Source organism: Balaenoptera ricei, chromosome 18 (genome assembly GCF_028023285.1).
Source record: "Balaenoptera ricei isolate mBalRic1 chromosome 18, mBalRic1.hap2, whole genome shotgun sequence".
In the NCBI taxonomy this organism is placed as follows: domain Eukaryota; kingdom Metazoa; phylum Chordata; class Mammalia; order Artiodactyla; family Balaenopteridae; genus Balaenoptera; species Balaenoptera ricei.
The window spans coordinates 33,091,970-33,111,966 of NC_082656.1; the positions used below are offsets into that span (position 1 = coordinate 33,091,970).

The following is a 19,997-nucleotide window of genomic DNA, read 5'->3' on the forward strand; positions in this document are numbered from 1 at the left end:
TTGGTATCAGGGTGATGGTGGCCTCATAGAATGAGTTTGGGAGGGTTCCTCCCTCTGCAATATTTTGGAAGAGTTTGTGAAGGATGGGTGTTAGCTCTTCTCTAAAGTTTGATAGAATACACCTGTGAAGCCATCTGGTCCTGGACTTTTGTTTGTTGGAAGATTTTTAATCACAGTTTCAATTTCATTACTTGTGATTGGTCTGTTCGTATTTTCTGTTTCTTCCTGGTTCAGTCTTGCAAGGTTATACCTAAGAATTTGTCCATTTCTTCCAGGTTGTCCATTTTATTGGCATAGAGTTGCTTGTAGTAGTCTCTAGGATGCTTTGTATTTCTGCGGTGTCTGTTGTAACTTCTCCGTTTTCATTTCTAATTTTATTGATTTGAGTCCTCTCCCTTTTTTCTTGATGAGTCTGGCTAATGGCTTATCAATTTTGTTTATCTTCTCAAAGAACCAGCTTTTACTTTTATTGAGCTTTGCTATTGTTTTCTTTGTTTCTATTTCATTTATTTCTGCTCTGATCTTTATGGTTTCTTTCCTTCTGCTAACTTTGGGTTTTGTTTGTTCTTCTTTCTCTAGTTCCTTTAGGTGTAAGGTTAGATTGTTTACTTGAGATTTTTCTTGTTTCTTTAGGTAGGCTTGTATATCTATAAAGTTCCCTCTTAGAACTGCTTTTGCTCCATCCCATAGGTTTTGGATCATCGTGTTTTCATTGTCATTTGTCTCTAGGTATTTTTTGATTTCCTCTTTGATTTCTGAAGCGATCTCTTGGTTATTTAGTAACGTCTTGTTTAGCCTCCATGTGTTTGTGTTTTTTACGTTTTTTTCCCTGTAATTCATTTCTAATCTCATAACATTGTGGTCAGAAAAGATGCTTGATATGATTTCAATTTTCTTAAATTTACTGAGTCTTGACTTGTGACCCAAGGTGTGATCTATCCTGGAGAATGTTCCATGCGCACTTGAGAAGAACGAGTAATCTGCTGTTTTTGGATGGAATGTCCTAGAAATATCAATTATATCTATGTGGTCTATTGTGTCATTTAAAGCTTCTGTTTCCTTATTTATTTTCATTTTGGATGATCTGTGCATTGGTGTAAGTGAGGTGTTAAAGTCCCCCACTATTATTGTGTTACTGTCGATTTCCTCTTTTATAGCTGTTAGCAGTTGCCTTATGTATTGACGTGCTCCTATGTTGGGTGCATATATATTTATAATTGTTATATCTTCTTTCTGGATTGATCCCTTGATCATTATGTAGTGTCCTTCCTTGTCTCTTGTAACATTCTTTTTTTTATAGTCTGTTTTATCTGATATGAGTATAGCTACTCCAGCTTTCTTCTGATTTCCATTTGCATGGAATATCTTTTTCCATCCCCTCATTTTCAGTCTGTATGTGTCCCTAGGTCTGAAGTGGATCTCTTGTAGACAGCATATATAGGGGTCTTGTTTTTGTATCCATTCAGCAAGCCTGTGTCTTTTGGTGGGAGCCTTTAATCCATTCACGTTTAAGGTAATTATCGATATGTATGTTACTATGACCATTTTCTTAATTGTTTTGGGTTTGTTTTTGTAGGTCCCTTTCTTCTCTTGTGTTTCCCACTTAGAGAAGTTCCTTTAGCATTTGTTGTAGAGCTGGTTTGGTGGTGCTGTATTCTCTTAGCTTTTGCTTGTCTGTAAAGCTTTTGATTTCTCCATCAAATCTAAAGACCATTGCCGGGTAGAGTAATCTTGATTGTAGGTTCTTCCCTTTCATCATTTTAAGTATATCATGCCACTCCCTTCTGGCTTGTAGAGTTTCTGCTCAGAAATCAGCTGTTAACCTTATGGGAGTTCCCTTGTATGTTATTTGTCGTTTTTCCCTTGCTGCTTTCAATAATTTTTCTGTCTTTAATTTTTGCCAGTTTGATTAATATGTGTCTTGGTGTGTTTCTCCTTGGGTCTATCCTCTGTGGGACTCTCTGTGTTTCCTGGACTTGGGTGGCTATTTCCCTTCTCATTTTAGGGAAGTTTTCAACTATAATCTCTTCAAATATTTTCTCTGGTCCTTTCTCTCTCTCTTCTCCTTCTGGGACCCCTATAATGCGAATGTTCTTGCATTTAATGTTGTCCCAGAGGTCTCTTAAGCTGTCTTCATTTCTTTTCATTCTTTTTTCTTTATTCTGTTCTGCAGCAGTGAATTCCACCATTCTGTCTTCCAGGTCACTTATCCGTTCTTCTGCCTCAGTTATTCTGCTATTGATTCCTTCTAATGTAGTTTTCATTCCAGTTATTTGTGGTGGCCCCCAAGCTGTAAGCTTATTCAGCTTTCTGCTTTCCGGAGAGCTGCTTGTCTCTTTCTTGGTATGAACTCCTGACGCTGCGGTATTGAGCGTAAAAAAGGAAAATGGCTTGCGGCCAGTTTCGTTCCAGGTGCCTGCTCTGGATCTAAGAGCCCCTGCTTGTTCCCCAGAAGAAGGACGTGCTGCCCTGAGGGGGAAGTCTGTATCTCCAAAGAATGGCCCATAAGGCATGCTGACGCATAGATAGTGGCGCATAGATAGTGGCGACAGAATTATGTAGAAATACAAGGTTTACTGATTTATTGTCTGATATTCGTTCTGTACTAAACCTATTATACATTCATGCTCTTTGAATAAACTTGCCTTGCAACCATCAGTTGTCTTGCCCCTTCTGATCCCATACTGGTGCTTTTCAGTTCCTTACCCCTCACCGCCAGGAACTTCTAGCTTTCTGCAGCCGGTCTGGGGCAGTTTTTGTATTGTTCATCTCTGTTTCTTTGTTCTTTAATTCTTCTAGGTCTTTGTTAAACATTTCTTGCACCTTCTTGATCTTTGCCTCCATTCTTATTTCGAGGTCCTGGATCATCTTCACTATCATTATTCTGAATTCTTTTTCTGGAAGGTTGCCTATCTCCACTTCATTTAGTTGTTTTTCTGGGGTTTTATCTTGTTCCTTCATCTGGTATATAGCCCTCTGCCTTTTCATCTTGCCTATCTTTCTGTGAATATGGTTTTTGTTCCACAGGCTGCAGGATTGTAGTTTTTCTTGCTTCTGCTGTCTGCCCTCTGGTGGTTGAGGCTATCTAAGAGGCTTGATGGGAGGCTCTGGTGGTGGGTAGAGGTGACTGTTGCTGTGGTGGTCAGAGCTCAGTAAAACTTTAATCCACTTGACTGTTGATGGGTGGGGCTGGGTTCCCTCCCTGTTGGTTGTTTTGCCTGAGGCAACCCAACACTGGAGCCTACCTGGGCTCTTTGGTGGGGCTAATGACACACTCTGGAAGGGCTCACGCCAAGTAGTATTTCCCAGAACTTCTGCTGCCAGTGTCCTTGTCCCCACGGTGAAACAGAGCCACCCCTTGCCTCTGCAGGAGACCTTCCAACACTAGCAGGTAGGTCTGGTTCAGTCTCCCCCGGGGTCACTGCTCCTTCCCCTGAGTCCCGATGCACACACTATATTGTGTGCGCCCTCCAAGAGTGGGGTCTCTGTTTCCCCCAGTCCTGTCGAAGTCCTGCAATCAATTCACACTGGGCTTCAAAGTCTGATTCTCTATGAATTCCTCCTCCCGTTGCCAGACCCCCAGGTTGGGAAGCCTGACGTGGGGCTCAGAACCTTCACTCCAGTGGGTGGACTTCTGTGGTATAAGTGTTCACCAGTCTGTGAGTCACCCACCCACCAGTTATGGGATTTGATTTTACTCTGATTACGCCCCTGCTACTGTCTCATTGTGGCTTCTCCTTTGTCTTTGGATGTGGGGTATCTTTTTTGGTGAGTTCCAGTGTCTTCCTGTCAATGATTGTCCAGCAGCTAGTTGTGATTCTGGTGTTCTCGCAAGAGGGAGTGAGAGCACGTCCTTCTACTCTGCCATCTTGGTTCGTCTCGCCAGTCCTTTTTATCTTTATGCTTATTTTTATTCTAAAGAAAATTTCCTCTCCAGATTATTTATTTAGACAAAGTGTTTTATACTTAGCTCTAATGATTTTAATTTAGTACAATGTGTATATGAGTGTGTGTGTGTGTCTGTGTCTGTGTCTGTATGTATGTGTGTGTGATAGCAGCTACTTCTAGGACCCACGTAAACTCTGAAATAGGCAAAGTATAGCTGTCACTCTATGACCCTCCACCTTGAACCCTTCTCCATTCAAACACTTTCTCTCTCTGCCCACCACCTAATAACAGAAATGCCAAGTTACCCAGAGAACTCCTACCAGATCTCCGGAAGATGTGGAATAGGTCTGGTTTCAAAACCAGACAATACGGCCTTGGTCTCTTTCTTCATTTGCCAAAGGGGGATAGAAACAGCAAAAAGATACAGAATTATCATGAAGATTGACTGAGATAATATATGGAAGTCATTTGGAAAAATGTCTGGTTCATAGAAAATACTCAATATCTGATGGGTATTATTATTTTATATATGCATTTTATAATTTTATGCATAATTGTGTCATGGGTCCCCAAGACCACTCTCAGGATTGATAATTTGTTGGAAGGACTCACAGAACTCAGAAAAGTTGTTACACTCACTGTTAACAGTTTCTTACAGTGAAAGGATATAGATTAAAATCACAGTTGTCTTCTCCCAGTGGAGTTTCATTATTCCAGCAACAATGTGTGACAACACTTGTGATGTACTGCCAACCAGGGAAGCTCACCCAAGCCTTGAAGTCAAGAGTTATTGAGGGGACTTCCCTGGTGGTCCAGTTGTAAAGAATACACCTTCCAATGCAGGGGACATGGGTTCAATCCCTGGTTGGGGAACTAAGATCCCATATGCCTCAGGATAATTAAGCCCACGTGCCACAACTACTGAGCTCGGGTGCCTCTACTAGAGAGCCCACATGCCAAAACTATAGAGCCCACTCACCCTGGAGCCTGCGCGCCACAACTAGAGAAGCGAAAACCTGCATGCCACAACTAGAGAGAAGCTCATGCACCACAACAAAAGATCCCACGTGCTGCAACTAAGACACAATGCAGCCAAAAAACTAAAATAAAATTTAAATAAATAAATAAATAAATAAGAGTTATTGAGGTCAGTCATGCAGGCATGAATATAGACTCCCTGCATGAATGACCTTGGCTACTCAGTCTCCAGCACCCCACAGATGATGAACTGACACAGTGTGGCCCAAGGTCCCTGGTGAACAAAAATAGGTGTTCACCATAAATCACATATTTTGCATAAACTATCTAGCTTGGCCCAAGGTCCCAGGTATACAAAGATGGCCATATCGGGCAGGATATTCCAAGGCTTAGAGCTGCTCTCTCCAGAGCCAGTTAAGGGCCACTAATTTCTCTAAAATGTACAGGGTTTGAGTACCTCAAGCTTACTGAGTTAACCCTTTACTGCATAATAATTTATTAAGCAACTACCATGCACCAGGAGCTATGATACTTAATATATATTATCTCATTTAATATTTAAATACTCTCATGAGAAAGGAATTAACATCCCCTTTTACAAATATGGAAACTGAGGCTCGAGAAGGTTAAAAGTATTCATAGTCATATATTAACTAGTGTGGAATCCAAACCTTGCTCTCTCAAACTGCAAAGCCTTTGCTACTTCCACTAAGCCATGTTGCCTCATAAAATGTTATAAAAATTAAAGTAGTATATTATACATCACAAATATAGGCACATAATAAATATATTTAATAGATTCATTTCTGGTAGCGAAAAAATAATTTAAAAAATCACTTTGAATTTGTGGAGGAAATAAACTAGAGCTGTGAGCAAATGTGCACTTATTGTAGACCAGCTTTCATTTAAAATATTGAGTTTTTATTGAAAGGTTATCTTGTCACAACCAGGTGATTATAATCAAGTCCAATAAATTCAGCAATAAAGTTTTCCTGAGATTAAAAAGAAATTCAACCTTCTTTAAATTCAACCTTCTTTTTCTTTACACCTCAAAACTTTTTAATCCCCACAAACATTTGCTGAAACACAAAAGTGACTCACCCATCTATTAAGAATAACGTAATTTTTCGTTGTAGAAATGTATTACCAGTTTCCCTAGAGGAAACAATGCTTTCTCACTCTAATACGTGTGTGGTTTTCTCCCCCATCTAATCAGCTAATACTTTTCAAAAGATCTTTTTAATGCCTAAATGAAAGGATTCCACATCAGAGACCTGACCTCCCTATTAAAGTATCTAAAGGATACCCTAGGAATGTAAAATCCATTCAAAGGCAAATTGCAGGTAGCTTATTATACAATGCATTAAGAAAAGAAAAGGGGAAAAAAGCTTCATAAGAACTGCACAGAATTTGGTAAAATTATACCACAAAAATACAAATTGATCTTAAGTATAAAGAAACAAATTCATAGCCAAAAACTTATTACAAAAGTGCTTTGTAGTCAGCCAGTAGGGGAGTCTCTACGAAAAACTTCAGAATTTGTCACTTTTTCAATCAAAATTTCTGATTACAGCTTAATGTTGGGAAGGCCAAAAAAAGAACAAAACACACATTTTTCAATAGATTTAAAAATCTGAAAATTTTAAAGCTAACTTTCAATATCAGAAAAGGTAGATTTTACTACAGACAACAGGAGTAGAATGAAGTAATAAGAGTAATAATAGATGAAGTAATATAGATACAAATACTTTTAAAAAACAAGTTAAGATTTTTAACATACCATGAACATGGTTCTGAAGTTATTCACATCAGTCAAAAAGTCTTCCACAGACACCTTCTTCACATCGATGGCATAGTACCCCATTATACTCTGGTATAACTTGTCCATGTTTTCATGTAATTTTGAAAGTTTCTCATAGTGTTCTTTTGCACTGATAACAAAGCTGTATATTACAGTTAAGGTATTCTGAAATTTACAAAGTAATGTTTTAGGGGGAAAAAATCCTATAAGTCCAATGTTTTAATTTAATTGTTAGCCATTATTACATATCTCCAAAATGCCAAAATTAGCTCTAATAGTTAACCATTCTTACAATTCAATCTACACTGTACAGTGATGAAATCTTAAGTGTGCTTCCTAATTAACACTGGCGAAATTATCAGAAAAGTTATTTATATATTTAATATTTCTCTTTTACAATTAAGTACAAGGAAATTTTTCTTCCAATTTGCCTATCTTATCAGATCATGCAATATGATTTAAAATTATAGTTCAGTAGTTTCAATGATATTGAAATCAATAACACAGGCATTGTGCATAGTAGTTAAAGTGGACAACCTGAGGTCAATTTCTAGCTCCTGCACTTAGTAGTATTGTGCCTGTGGACAAATGCCTTCATTTCTCTGTGCCACAATTTCGTCACCTGTAAAATGGAAATAATAATAATAACATCACTTATAGGGCTGTTGTGAGGACTAATGAGTTAATACATACAAAGTTCTTAGAAAAATAAATGGCATTTCGTCATACATATAAATACTTGGCCTTATTATTGCCCACTTATTCAACTTAAGCTCTACTTAAGGTTCTAAAAGCGATAAATTTTTTTAAAGTTACATTAAAAACTTCTTATATTGTGTAAGTAAATTCATGTTTTCACTTCTTTGGAAAATTGGTATACAATTTCTTCTATGAATTACATGATTTAAAATTATGATTACGCACACACACAGAAATGTTCTTTTCTCACTTATTTATGACAATTAGTCGAAAGCACACTGAGACTGAGAAGACTAACTTTCTGTGAATGTGGTGGTGGCATTAGAACACATTTTCTAAACAAACAATAGAATTTCCTTTGTGGTGTGACAGATTGCTGCGGTAGCCAGATAAAAAATCTCCACACCACGTTCTGAAAAGATGACTCCGCTACAGCATCAGTCATAATTATCTATGGCTCTTTTAAACTGGGACATTAAACTTACTGAAGTCATTCTATTGTCTCTAACACAAAAGGATAAACAGATATTAACACATTTTTTCAGAAGTCAGAAAATAAGAATAACTAGACTCAGACTGAGAGAAAGAAATTAAAAAATGGAATGTTTATGTCTAAAAAGAAAAATTTTCCACAATTTCAAAAAGATATGGTTCCTCTGGTCAGAGCATTCTCCAGTAGAGGATGAAATAAGGAAAATGATCCAGGTCCTTTGTTTTGAGAAAAAGAATGAAAGAAAGAGGTAGCACTGCTGCCAGATACGTGGTGAGCCTAGGGCAGAGAAGAATGCTGCTCCCACAAGGAAACAAGGTATCCCCATCAATCACCTGTACCCATGTCTACAGTCAATCCACAGATTACATACTGCCCTTCCGTGCCTGTTTTATTTGTTTGTTTGTTTGTTTTAATACTATGCTCTGCTTAGTTAAATATATAGTATTTTAGAAGAAAGAATAGACTAGAATGTAAGGAGTCTAGATTCTAATGCAAGAGGTGATTTTGATTTTTTTTTTTTTCTAATGAGCTTAGAAAATCTATGGATCTATCTTTGGCTAGTTTAAACAGCAAAATGCCTCCTCATACTTTCTAAGAATCTAGATCATAATAGTACCCGTGGTCGATGCATTTATATGTAGCATCATTTTTTAATCCTTGGATGCACAAAAGATTTTGTATTAGTAAAATCACAAAATCATAAGAAATTATAATATAGTCACATGTTTCCATATACTTTGTCACGTGAAACATCCATATTTGTGAAATGCTCTAGGTAAAGTAAATTTATGTAAATAAAAATCACATTTGAAATGCATTCAGAAACTATCATTAAATGGAACATATGGTGATTGATTTGTAATGTGCAGTAAGTATCCCTTCATTTACCTAGCAAATTCAGAAATCAACATTGGTTTAGATATTCAATCTATAAACTCTCACCTAAAATTTATGTCCCAGATAGAGACTATATCCACATGGATTATTTATATATCCTTAACTCCTGCCTAAAAGAGGAATCATTTTCTGCCTTTGCTTGTCCAAACCTATCATTCCAAGTTTGGTTCAATTCTTCCTCTTCCATGAAGCTGCCTTCTCTAATCTCTAGAACTATGAGTGATCATTTCTTCCACTGAATATATAGCCCTTTTATTCCAGGTATCTCTGTAATGAAGTTCTGTTTTCCCTTCTAGTCCAATCCCCTAGTAGTGTTTTGTTTTTGCCACGTGATCACCTGTGATTATCAGCCCTTTCTCTAGATGCTGTATTAAGTCTAATCATCTGCAACTACATTGGTGCCAGACTTATTTCACCCTACTGTCATCACTCAAACTTCGGTGGGAAGAGTAACAGGCCTCCTCAAAAGTCTGATGTAAGTCAAGGAACTTCTCTTCATAAAATTGCACATACACACATTCACACACACACACGAACACATAAAATTTGGATGTAATGTTAAGAGCTAACAGAGTTCCTAAAAAGTAGGTACCCTGGACAACAGGTTGCACTACTATGGTGGGTGTTTCTAATTGTATGGTTCTACAGCTACTCCTTTTTTGCCCTTATCACTGCTTATAAGGCTTTGAGTTTTAATAAATATGAGTAATTTTATTCTAATACCTGGGAATATGCCCATTCAAAGGAATCAGTTTGGCAAATAGGTTAAAATAAAGCTCTATTATTCAATAACACTTTTTAGGTTGTCAGGTTAAGAATCAAAAGTTAATGACATATCAGAAATATGCTTGAGCATACTTAAATAAAACAGTAAAATTCTATTAAATGATGTGATGGGAAAGAAGACCAAGAGCCCAAACCATGGAAACTACATGGTCTTGTTTTAACAGCTAGAGAGCTTTATAAGTTAATTTTCTTATCATTGTTATCTACAAAACAATGTACTCCCAAAGGAAAGTAAGTAGAGCTTTAAATAAGTGGAATTACCCACAAAAACGGTAAAATTGTGATTGAACTGAAACAATTCTGGAAATAGCCAAATAAATTCTCAGAAGTTTAAAATGACTATTTGATAGAATGGAATAAATGGGTACCTTAATGAGGCACTCTACATCATTACTGCTGGGTACGTTCTCATTAAGAGATGAAGGAACATTCAGATAAAAAATCATCATCATCCAAAAGAAAAAACAAACACAGGTGTTCTTGTGCCAATTGTTAAACTCCAGTTAGAAGTTAATGCCCATATCCATAGTAGTCATAAGGCTTTATTTTTATCCCCAGAAAGTTCTATATTTGTAAAGAGCTTTAGAAAAATAGGTGAGCTATACAACAAAATTAAACTTTGATAAAACTCATTACAGAAATATTGATATATAGCCAACTACTTGATATTTTTGTAAAATCTATTTTCTTTTCCTTTACCAGGACTAAGGCCAAATTCTGATTAATTTCTACTTGAACAAGGATAATTTTCCCATTTGAAGGTACATGACAACCAGATCTGTGTTCACACACATTGAACCACAAATGTTTAGTGTTGGCCAACTAAGTAGTCAGAATGAGATGTGGGATTTAACTCCTGGTTAGCAAGTACTGTTCATTCCCAAGCCACTCAGCACAAATACATTCTACATTTATTCTCATGTTTTGCCCCCATTATTGCACCTTCCCCACCAAGGATGTCTATTACTTCCATTAATCATCTTACAAGGACCAGCTCCAATCAGTCCTACAACTTTTATAGTCTAAAAACTTTTATAGATCTTCTTCAGTACCCAGGATCCAGCCAGCCAGCCAGCCAGGTGGGCAGCCAATCTATAAGTAGTCACTAAACACCACTAAGTACCACTCTTCTAGACATGAGGAAAACCAGTAGTTAACAAGGTAAACAAAGTCCCTGCTTTCATGAAACATGAATTCTAGAGTGTGGTGACAGGTAATAAAGAAGTAAATTAATGAGATATCCAAACAATAATAAGCATTATGAAGAAAACAAAAGTTTGTGTGTGATATTGTATACAGTGACAGAGGCTAACTTATGCTGCATAGTCAGGGAAGTCCTGGCAGAGAAGGTGGCAGTGACTGAAGCATGACTGTCAAGAAGCCGCGAACACGACATTGTAAATGTAGTAAGACTTCTGAGAAGGACGAGATCATCACAGATTTGAGGATTCATAGAGGATGAGGAGCAGGATATATATTTTTTTAACATCTTTAATGGAGTATAATTGCTTTACAATGGTGTGTTAGTTTCTGCTTTATAACAAAGTGAATCAGCTATACATATACATATATCCCCATATCTCTTCCCTCTTGCGTCTCCCTCCCACCCTCCCTAACCCACCCCTCTAGGTGGTCACAAAGCACCAAGCTGATCTCCCTGTGCTATGCGGCTGCTTCCCACTAGCTATCTATTTTACGTTTGGTAGTATATTGATGTCCATGCCATCCTCTCACTTTGTCCCAGCTTACCCTTCCCCCACCCGTATCCTCAAGTCCATTCTCTAGTAGGTCTGCGTCTTTATTGCCGTTTTGCCCCTAGGTTTTTCTGAAATTTTCGTTTTAATTTTTTTATTTTTTAGATTCCATATTTATGTGTTACCATACGGCATTTCTTTTTCTCTTTCTGACTTACTTCACTCTGTATGACAGTCTCTAGTTCCACCCACCTCACTACAAATAACTCAATTTCGTTTCCTTTTATGGCTGAGTAATATTCTGTTGTATATATGTGCCACATATTGTTTAACCATTCATCTGTCGATGGGCACTTAGGTTGCTTCCATGTTCTGACTATTGTAAATAGTGCTGCAATGAACATTGTGGTACATGACTCTTTTTGAATTATGGTTTTCTCAGGGTATATGCCCAGTAGTGGGGTTGCTGGGTCGTATGGTAGTTCTATTTTTAGTTTTTTAAGGAACCTCCATACTGTTCTCCATAGTGGCTGTATCAATTTACATTCCTACCAACAGTGCAATAGGGTTCCCTTTTCTCCACACCCTCTGCAGCATTTATTTTTTATAGATTTTCTGATGATGGCCATTCTGACTGGTGTGAGGTGATACCTCACTGTAGTTTTGATTTGCATTTCTCTAATGATTAGTGATGTTAAGCATCCTTTCATGTGTCTGTTGGCAATCTGTATATCTTCTTTGGAGAAATGTCTGTTTAGGTCTTCTGCCCATTTTTGGATTGGGTTTTTTGTTTTATTGATATTGAGCTGCATGAGCTGCTTGTATATTTTGGAGATTAATCCTTTGTCAGTTGTATCATTTGCAAACATTTTCTCCCATTCAGAGGGTTGACTTTTCATCTTGTTTACTGTTTCCTTTGCTGTGCAAAAGATTTTAAGTTTCATTAGGTCCCATTAGTTTGCTTTTATTTCCATTTCTCTAGGAGGTGGGTCAAAAAGGAACTTCCTGTGATTTATGTCAGTGTTCTATTTTTCCTCTAAGAGTATTATAGTGTCTGGCCTTATATCTAGGTCTTTAATCCATTTTGAGTTTACTTTTGTGTGTGGTGTTAGGGAGTGTTCTCATTTCATTCTTTTACATGTAGCTGTCCAGTTTTCCCAGCACCACTTATTGAAGAGGCTGTCTTTTCCCCATTGTATATTCTTGCCTCCTTTATCAAAAATAAAGTGACCATATGTGTGAGAGTTCATCTCTGGGCTTTCTATCTTGTTCCATTGATCTATATTTCTGTTTTTGTGCCACTACCATACTGTCTTGATTACTGTAGCTTTGTAGTATAATCTGAAGTATGGGAGCCTGATTCCTCCAGCTCCATTTTTCCTTCTCAAGATTGCCTTGGTTATTCAGGGTCTTTTGTGTTTCCATACAAATTGTGAAATTTTTTGTTCTCGTTTTGTGAAAAATGCCATTGCTATTTTGATAGGGATTGCACTGAATCTGTAACTTGCTTTGGGTAGTATAGTCATTTTCACAATGTTGATTCTTCCAATCCAAGAACATGGTATATCTCTCCACCGTTTTGTATCATCATTAATTTCCTTCATCAGTGTCTTATAGTTTTCTGCATACAGGTCTTTTTTCTCCTTGGGTAGGTTTATTCCTAGATATTTTATTCTTTTTGTTGCAGTGGTGTTATGGGAGTGTTTCCTTCTCTTTCAGATTTTTCATCATTAGTGTATAGGAATGCAAGAGATTTCTGTGCATTCATTTTGTATCCTGCTACTTTACCAAATTCATTGATTAGCCCTAGTACTTTTCTGGTAGCATCTTTAGTTTCCTCTATGTGTAGTATGATGTCATCTGCAAACAGTGACCACTTTACTTCTTCTTTTCCGATTTGGATTCCTTTTATTTCTTTTTCTTCTCTGATTGTTGTGGTTAAAACTTCCAAAACTATGTTGAATAACAGTGGTGAGAGTGGACAACCTTGTCTTGTTCCTGATCTTAGAGGAAATGGTTTTAGTTTCTCACCACTGAGAAAGATGTTGGCTGTGGTCTGTCATATATGCCCTTTATTATGTTGAGGTAAGTTCCCTATATGCCTGTTTTCTGGAGCGTTTTAATCATAAATGGGTGTTCAATTTTGTTGAAAGCTTTTTCTGCATCTATTGAGATGATCATATGTTTTTTCTCCTTCACTTTGTTTATATGGTTTACCACATTGATTGATTTGCATATACTGAAGAATCGTTGCATTTCTGGGATAAACCCCACTTGATCACAGTGTATGATCCTTTAAATGTGTTGTTGGATTCTGTTTGTTTGCTAGTATTTTGTTGAGAATTTTTGCATCTATGTTCATCCGTGATATTGACCTGTAGTTTTCTTTCTTTGTGACATCTTTATCTGGTTTAGGAATCAAGGTGACGGTCACCTTGTAGAATGAGTCTGGGAGTGTTCCTCCCTCTGATATATTTCGAAGAATTTGAGAAGGATAGGTGTTAGCTCCTCTCTAAATGCTTGATAGAATTCACCTGTGAAGCCATCTGGTCCTGGGCTTTTGCTTGTTGGAAAATTTTTAATTACAGTTCCAATTTCAGTGCTTGTGATTGGTCTGTTTATATTTTCTATTTCTTCCTGGTTCAGTCTTGGAAGGTTGTGCTTTTCTAAGAATTTGTCCATTTCTTCCAGGTTGTCCATTTTATCGGCGTATAGTTGCTTGTTGTAATCTCTCATGATCCTTTGTATTTCTGCAGTGTGAGTTGTTACTTCTTCTTTTTCATTTGTAATTCTATTGATTTGAGTCTTCTCCCTTTGTTTTCTCGATGAGTCTGGCTAATGGTTTATAAATATATGTTGTCTTCTCAAAAAAACAGCTTTTAGTTTTATTGATGTTTGCTATTGTTTCCTTCATTTCTTTTTCATTTATTTCTGGTCTGATCTCTATGCTTTCTTTCCTTCTGCTAACTTTGGGGTTCTTTTGTTCTTCTGTCTCTACTTGCTTTAGGTGTAAGGTTAGGTTGTTTATTTGAGATGTTTCTTGTTTCTTGAGGTAGGATTGAATTGCAATATACTTTCTTCTTAGAACTGCTTTTGCTGCATCCCATAGGTTTTGGGTCATCGTGTTTCCATTGTCATATGTTTCTAGGTATTTTTTGATTTCCTCTTTGATTTCTTCAGTGATCTCTTGGTTATTTAGTAGTGTATTGTTTAGCCTCCATGTGTTTGTATTCTTTTCAGATTTTTTCTGTAATTGATATCTTGTCTCATAGTGTTGTGGTCGGAAAAGATACTTGATATGATTTCAATTTTCTTAAATTTACCAAGGCTTGATTTGTGACCCAAGATATGATCTCTCCTGGAAAATGTTCCATGAGCTCTTGAGAAGAAAGTGTATTCTGTTGTTTTTGGATGGAATGTCCTATAAATATCAATTAAGTCCATCTTGTTTAATGTGTCAATTAAAGCTTGAGTTTCCTTATTTATTTTCATTTTGGATGATCTGTCCATTGGTGAAAGTGGGGTGTTAAAGTCCCCTACCATGATTGTGTTACTGTCGATTTCCCATATCATGGCTGTTAGCATTTGCTTTGTGTATTGATGTGCACCTATGTTGGGTGCATAAATATTTACAATTGTTATATCTTCTTCTTGGATTGATCCCTTGATCATTACGTAGTGTCCTTCTTTGTCTCTTGTAATAGTCTTTACTTTAAAGTCTAGTTTGCCTGATATGAGAATTGCTACTCCAGCTTTCTTTTGATTTCCATTTGCATGGATTATCTTTTTCCATCCCCTCACTTTCAGTCTGTATGTGTCCCTAGGTCTGAAGTGGGTCTCTTGTAGACAGCATATATACAGGTCTTGTTTTTCTATCCATTCAGCCAGTCTATATCTTTTGGTTGGAGCATTTAATCCATTTACATTTAAGGTAGTTATCAATATATATGTTCTTAGTACCATTTTCTTAACTGTTTTGGGTTTATTATTGTAGGTCTTCTCCTTCTCCTATGTTTCCTGCATAGAGAAGTTCCTTTAGCATTTGTTGTAAAGCTGGTTTGGTGGTGCTGAATTCTCTTAGCCTTTGCTTGTCTGTAAAGGTTTTAATTTCTCTGTCCAATCTGAATGAGATCCTTGCTGGGTAGAGTAGTCTTGGTTGTATGTTTTTCCCTTTCATCACTTTAAATATGTCCTGCCACTCCCTTCTGGTTTGCAGAGTTTCTGCTGAGAAATCAGCTGTTAACCTTATGGGGATTCCCTTGTATGTTATTTGTTGTTTTACTGTTGCTGCTTTTAATATTTTTTCTTTGCATTTAATTTTTGATAGTTTGATTTATATGTATCATGGCATGTTTCTACTTGGATTTATCCTGTATGGGACTCTCAGTGCTTCCTGGAGTTGATTGACTATTTCCTTTCCCATATTAGGGAAGTTTTCAACTATAATCTCTTCTAATATTTTCTTAGTCCCTTTCTTTTTTTCTTCTTCTGGGACCCCTATCATGCGAATGTTGGTGCGTTTAATGTTGTCCAAGAAGTCTGTAAGATGGTCCTCTTTTTTTTCATTCTTTTCTCTTTATTCTGCTCTGTGGTAATTATTTTCACTATTTTATCTTGCAGGTCACTTATCCATTCTCTGCCTCAGTTATTCTGCTATTGATTCCTTCTAGAGAATTTTTAATTTCATTTATTGTGTTGTTCATCATTGTTTGTTTGCTCTTTAGCTCTTCTAAGTCCTTGTTAAACGTTTCTTGTATTTTCTCCATTCTATTTCCAAGATTTTGGATCATCTCTACCATCATTACCCTGAATTCTTTTTCAGGTAGACTGCGTATTTCCTCTTCATTTGTTTGGTCTGGTGGGTTTGTACCTTTCTCCTTCATCTGCTGTGTGTTTCTTTGTCTTCTCATTTCCCTTAACTTTCTGTGTTTGGGGTCTCCTTTTTGCAGGCTGCAGGTTCATAGTTCCCATTGCTTTTGGTGTCTGCCCCCAGTGGGTAAGGTTGGTTCAGTGGGTTGTGTAGGCTTACTGGTGGAGGGGACTGGTCCCTGTGTTCTGGTGGATGAGGCTGGACCTTTTCTTTCTGGTGGGCAGGACCACATCCAGTGGTGTGTTTTGGGGTGTCTGTGAAGTATGATGCTTTTAGGCAACCTCTCTGCTAATGGGTGGGGTTGTGTTCCTGTCTTGTTAGTTGTTTGGCATAGGGTGGCCAGCACTGTAGCTTGCTGGTCGTTGAGTGGAGCTGGCTCTCAGAGTTTAGATGGAGATCTCTGGGAGAGCTTTTGCTGTTTGATATTACATGGAGCCAGGAGGTCTCTGGTGGACCAGTGTCTTGAACTCGGATCTCCCACCTCAGAGGCACAGGCCTGACACCCGGCTGGAGCACCAAGACCCTGTCAGCCACACGACTCAGAAGAAAAGGGAGAAAGAAAGAAAGAAAGAAAGAAAGAAAGAAAGAAAGAGAGAGAGAAAGAAAGAGAGAAAGAGAGAGAGAAAGAGAGAAAGAAAGAAAGAAAGAAGGAAAGAGAGAAGGAAAGAAAGAAGGAAAGAAAGAAGGAAAGAAAGAAAGAAAGAAAGAAAAGAAAGTTATTAAACATAAAAAAAATTAAAATGTAATTTAAACAAAAAGACAGAAAGAAAGAAGAGAGCAACCAAACCAAAAAACAAAGCCATCAATGATAACCAGCGCTAAAAACTGTACTTAAAAAAAAGAAAAGAAAAAAAAAAGGACAGACAGAACCCTAGGACAAATGGTAAAAACAAAGCTATAAAGACAAAATCACACAAAGAAACATACACATACACACTCACAAAAAGAGAAAAATTAAAAAATATATATATATCTATATATTTTTAAAAAAAGGAAGAGAGCAACCAAATCAATAAACAAATCTACCAATGATAATAAACTGTAAATACTAAGCTAAGATAAACATAAAACCAAAAACCAATTAGATGCAGAAAGCAAACCCTAAGTCTACAGTTGCTCCCAATGTCCACTGCATCAATTTTGGGATGATTCTTTGTCTACTCAGGTATTCCAGAGATGCTGGGTACATCAAGTTGATTGTGGGGATTTAATCTGCTGCTCCTGAGGCTGCTGGGAGATATTTCCCTTTCTCTTCTTTGTTAGCACAGCTCCTGGGGTTCAGCTTTGGATTTGACCTTGCCTCTGCCTGTAGGTTGCCTGAGGGCATCTGTTCTTCGCTCAGACAGCACACAGTTAAAGTCACAGCTGATTAGGGTCCTCTGGCTCACTCAGGCCGGGGGGAGGGAGAGGTATGGAATGCGGGGCGAGCCTGCGGCAGCAGATACCAACATAACATTGCAACAGCCTGAGGTGCACCATGTGTTCTCCCGGGGAAGTTGTCCCTGGATCACGGGACCCTGGCAGTGGCGGGCTGCACAGACTCCCAGGAGGGGAGGTGTGGATAGTGACCTGTGTTTGCACAGAGGCTTCTTGGTGGCTGCAGCAGCAGCCTTAGCATCTCATGTCCATCTCTGGTGTTCGTGCTGATAGTCGCAGCTCGCACCCATCTCTGGAGCTCGTTTAGGCGGCGCTCTTAATCCCCTCTCCTCGCGCACCCCAAAACAATGACTCTTGCCTCATAGGCAGTTCCAGACTTTTCCCAGACTCCCTCCCAGCTAGCTGTGGCGCACTAGCCCCCTTCAGGCTGTGTTCACGCAGCCAACCCCAGTCCTCTCCCTGGGATCCGACCTCCGAAGCCCGAGCCTCAGCTCCCAGCCCCTGACCACCCCGGCAGGTGAGCAGACAACCCTCTAGGGCTGGTGAGTGCTGGTCGGCACCGATCCTCTGTGCGGGAGCCTCTCCACTTTGCCCTCTGCACCCCTCTTGCTGCACTCTCCTCCGTGGCTCTGAAGCTTCCCCTCTGCCCACCCCCTGTCTCCACCAGCAAAGGGGCTTCTTAGTGTGTGGAAACTTTTCCTCCTTCACAGCTCCCTCCCAGAGCTGCAGGTCCCATCCCTATTCTTTTGTGTCTGTTTTTTATTTTTCCTTTTGCCCTACACAGGTACATGGTGAGTTTCTTGCCTTTTGGAAAGTCTGAGGTCTTCTGCCAGCGTTCAGTAGGTGTTTTGTAGGAGTTGTTCCACATGTACATGTATTTCTGATGTATTTGTGGGGAGGAAGGTGATCTCCACGTCTTACTTGTCTGCCATCTTGAAGGTCTCTTGAGCAGGATATTTTAATCTGAGTCTTAAAAGTTTATTAAGAATGGGTTAAATGGAAAACAGGTGAGAGAGAAAGCAGAAAACAGGTGAGGGAGAAAGCAGAAAACAGGTGAGGGAGGAAAGAAGACTAATTCAAAAGAAAAAATCTGCTCTTACAAATCACTCAATTATGCAACTTCCCACTCTTGCAAATGGATCATGTCTTATACTAGTTTACATCTCACCCATTCCACTCTTCTATTTTACTCCTAACCACAGTTCAATTAAATAAAAATGTACTAAATTCGTTTACCTGAAAAATGCTGTGCTTTATGCAGTGTGGAATATAGATATAAGTAAGATGCAAGTCTTTCTCTCAGTTTTAGCATCTACGTAGTAATTTCAGGAGCATCCAAAATATTGTTATACAGTGTAACAACAAAAAAGAAAGTGTGAAAATAAAGTGAGATAACAATGAAGAAATTTAAAGACTATAAAATGGAAAAGAGTCAAATAACGTGTCACGTAAGTTGTGTGACAAATACAGAAATATAGAAATGTCTAGCAAAATGATTTTTTTCTAAGAGACTTGGGAGAGGGGGTAGGATGAGGAGAAAAGAGAAAGGTAAAGGTTTGTGCAAGGAGAATTTCAAGGGTGATGCTCTAGGATCTATTTGTTATTTTCCTCAAAATAACATATATTCCAGAATGTAAAGTTCAGAAGAAAGGAAAAAGCATCGCATGACACCAATCCTGGCATTTTCCTAATTTTCTCAATGATAAAGAATTTAATAAGTGTGTATACCTCACATATAATACTTTATATATAACAATACTGGTGACCCTACCACAAAACACATTACTCATTTCAAGCAAATATTTACAGTGAAGTACAGTGAAACTACTCTACTTTAATTATACTTTTGACCAGGCTTTGCAATTGAAAAGTAACATAATTATTACTAAAAAGTCAATGTGATATATATGAAATAATTGTGCATGCCTTTTAAAGAATGTACTAAATTTGTATTTTTTAATATTAAGAAGTGTATGTAAAGAAAGCAAGTACTCGCAGAATAAAAATACTGTAAACTATAGTTGACTGCTATTCGTGAAATTTCATTTCGTAAAACTATAACAAAATTGTACACTATAGTTTAAAACAATTCAATTAACAGATTAACAGTTCACTAAATCATGACTGTTTAACATAAATATCTATTTGCAAAAATGAATCCTTAACAACTTAGATAACACAAATATTCTATCAGAATTTGTTGATGATCCAAACATTTGATATGTGCTTCAGCTAATAAGCACTAATACTTAAAACATAAAATTCCAGTGTTGACAATCCAAACTTTAGTTAAACACATTTTTATTCATTGTGCATTTAGTTTCCAAAATCTTCCACTTTCTAAGATGTTAAGAAGCTCACAATTTGCCATTTTAATAAGATCTGTATAAATGCATTTAATATTCAAAATCTGACTTGTTGTCAGTCCTAATTAAAGTAAACAAAGCTTTGCAATGAATGAATTTAATAACTAAGATGAAAAGCAAACGAGTGAAATCTAATCTCAGCAAAGAA

At 37.6% G+C, this 19,997-nt stretch overlaps 1 protein-coding gene across 1 annotated transcript in view; it reads right to left on the reverse strand.

Moving 5' to 3' along the window:
- Positions 1 to 19,997, reverse strand: part of DIAPH3 (diaphanous related formin 3) — a 569,503-nt gene that overhangs the window by 196,865 nt on the left and 352,641 nt on the right. The window contains exon 24 of the mRNA XM_059903469.1: positions 6,647 to 6,811. Coding sequence (XP_059759452.1) covers positions 6,647 to 6,811 — 165 coding nt within the window. The remainder of the gene's footprint in view (positions 1 to 6,646; positions 6,812 to 19,997) is intronic.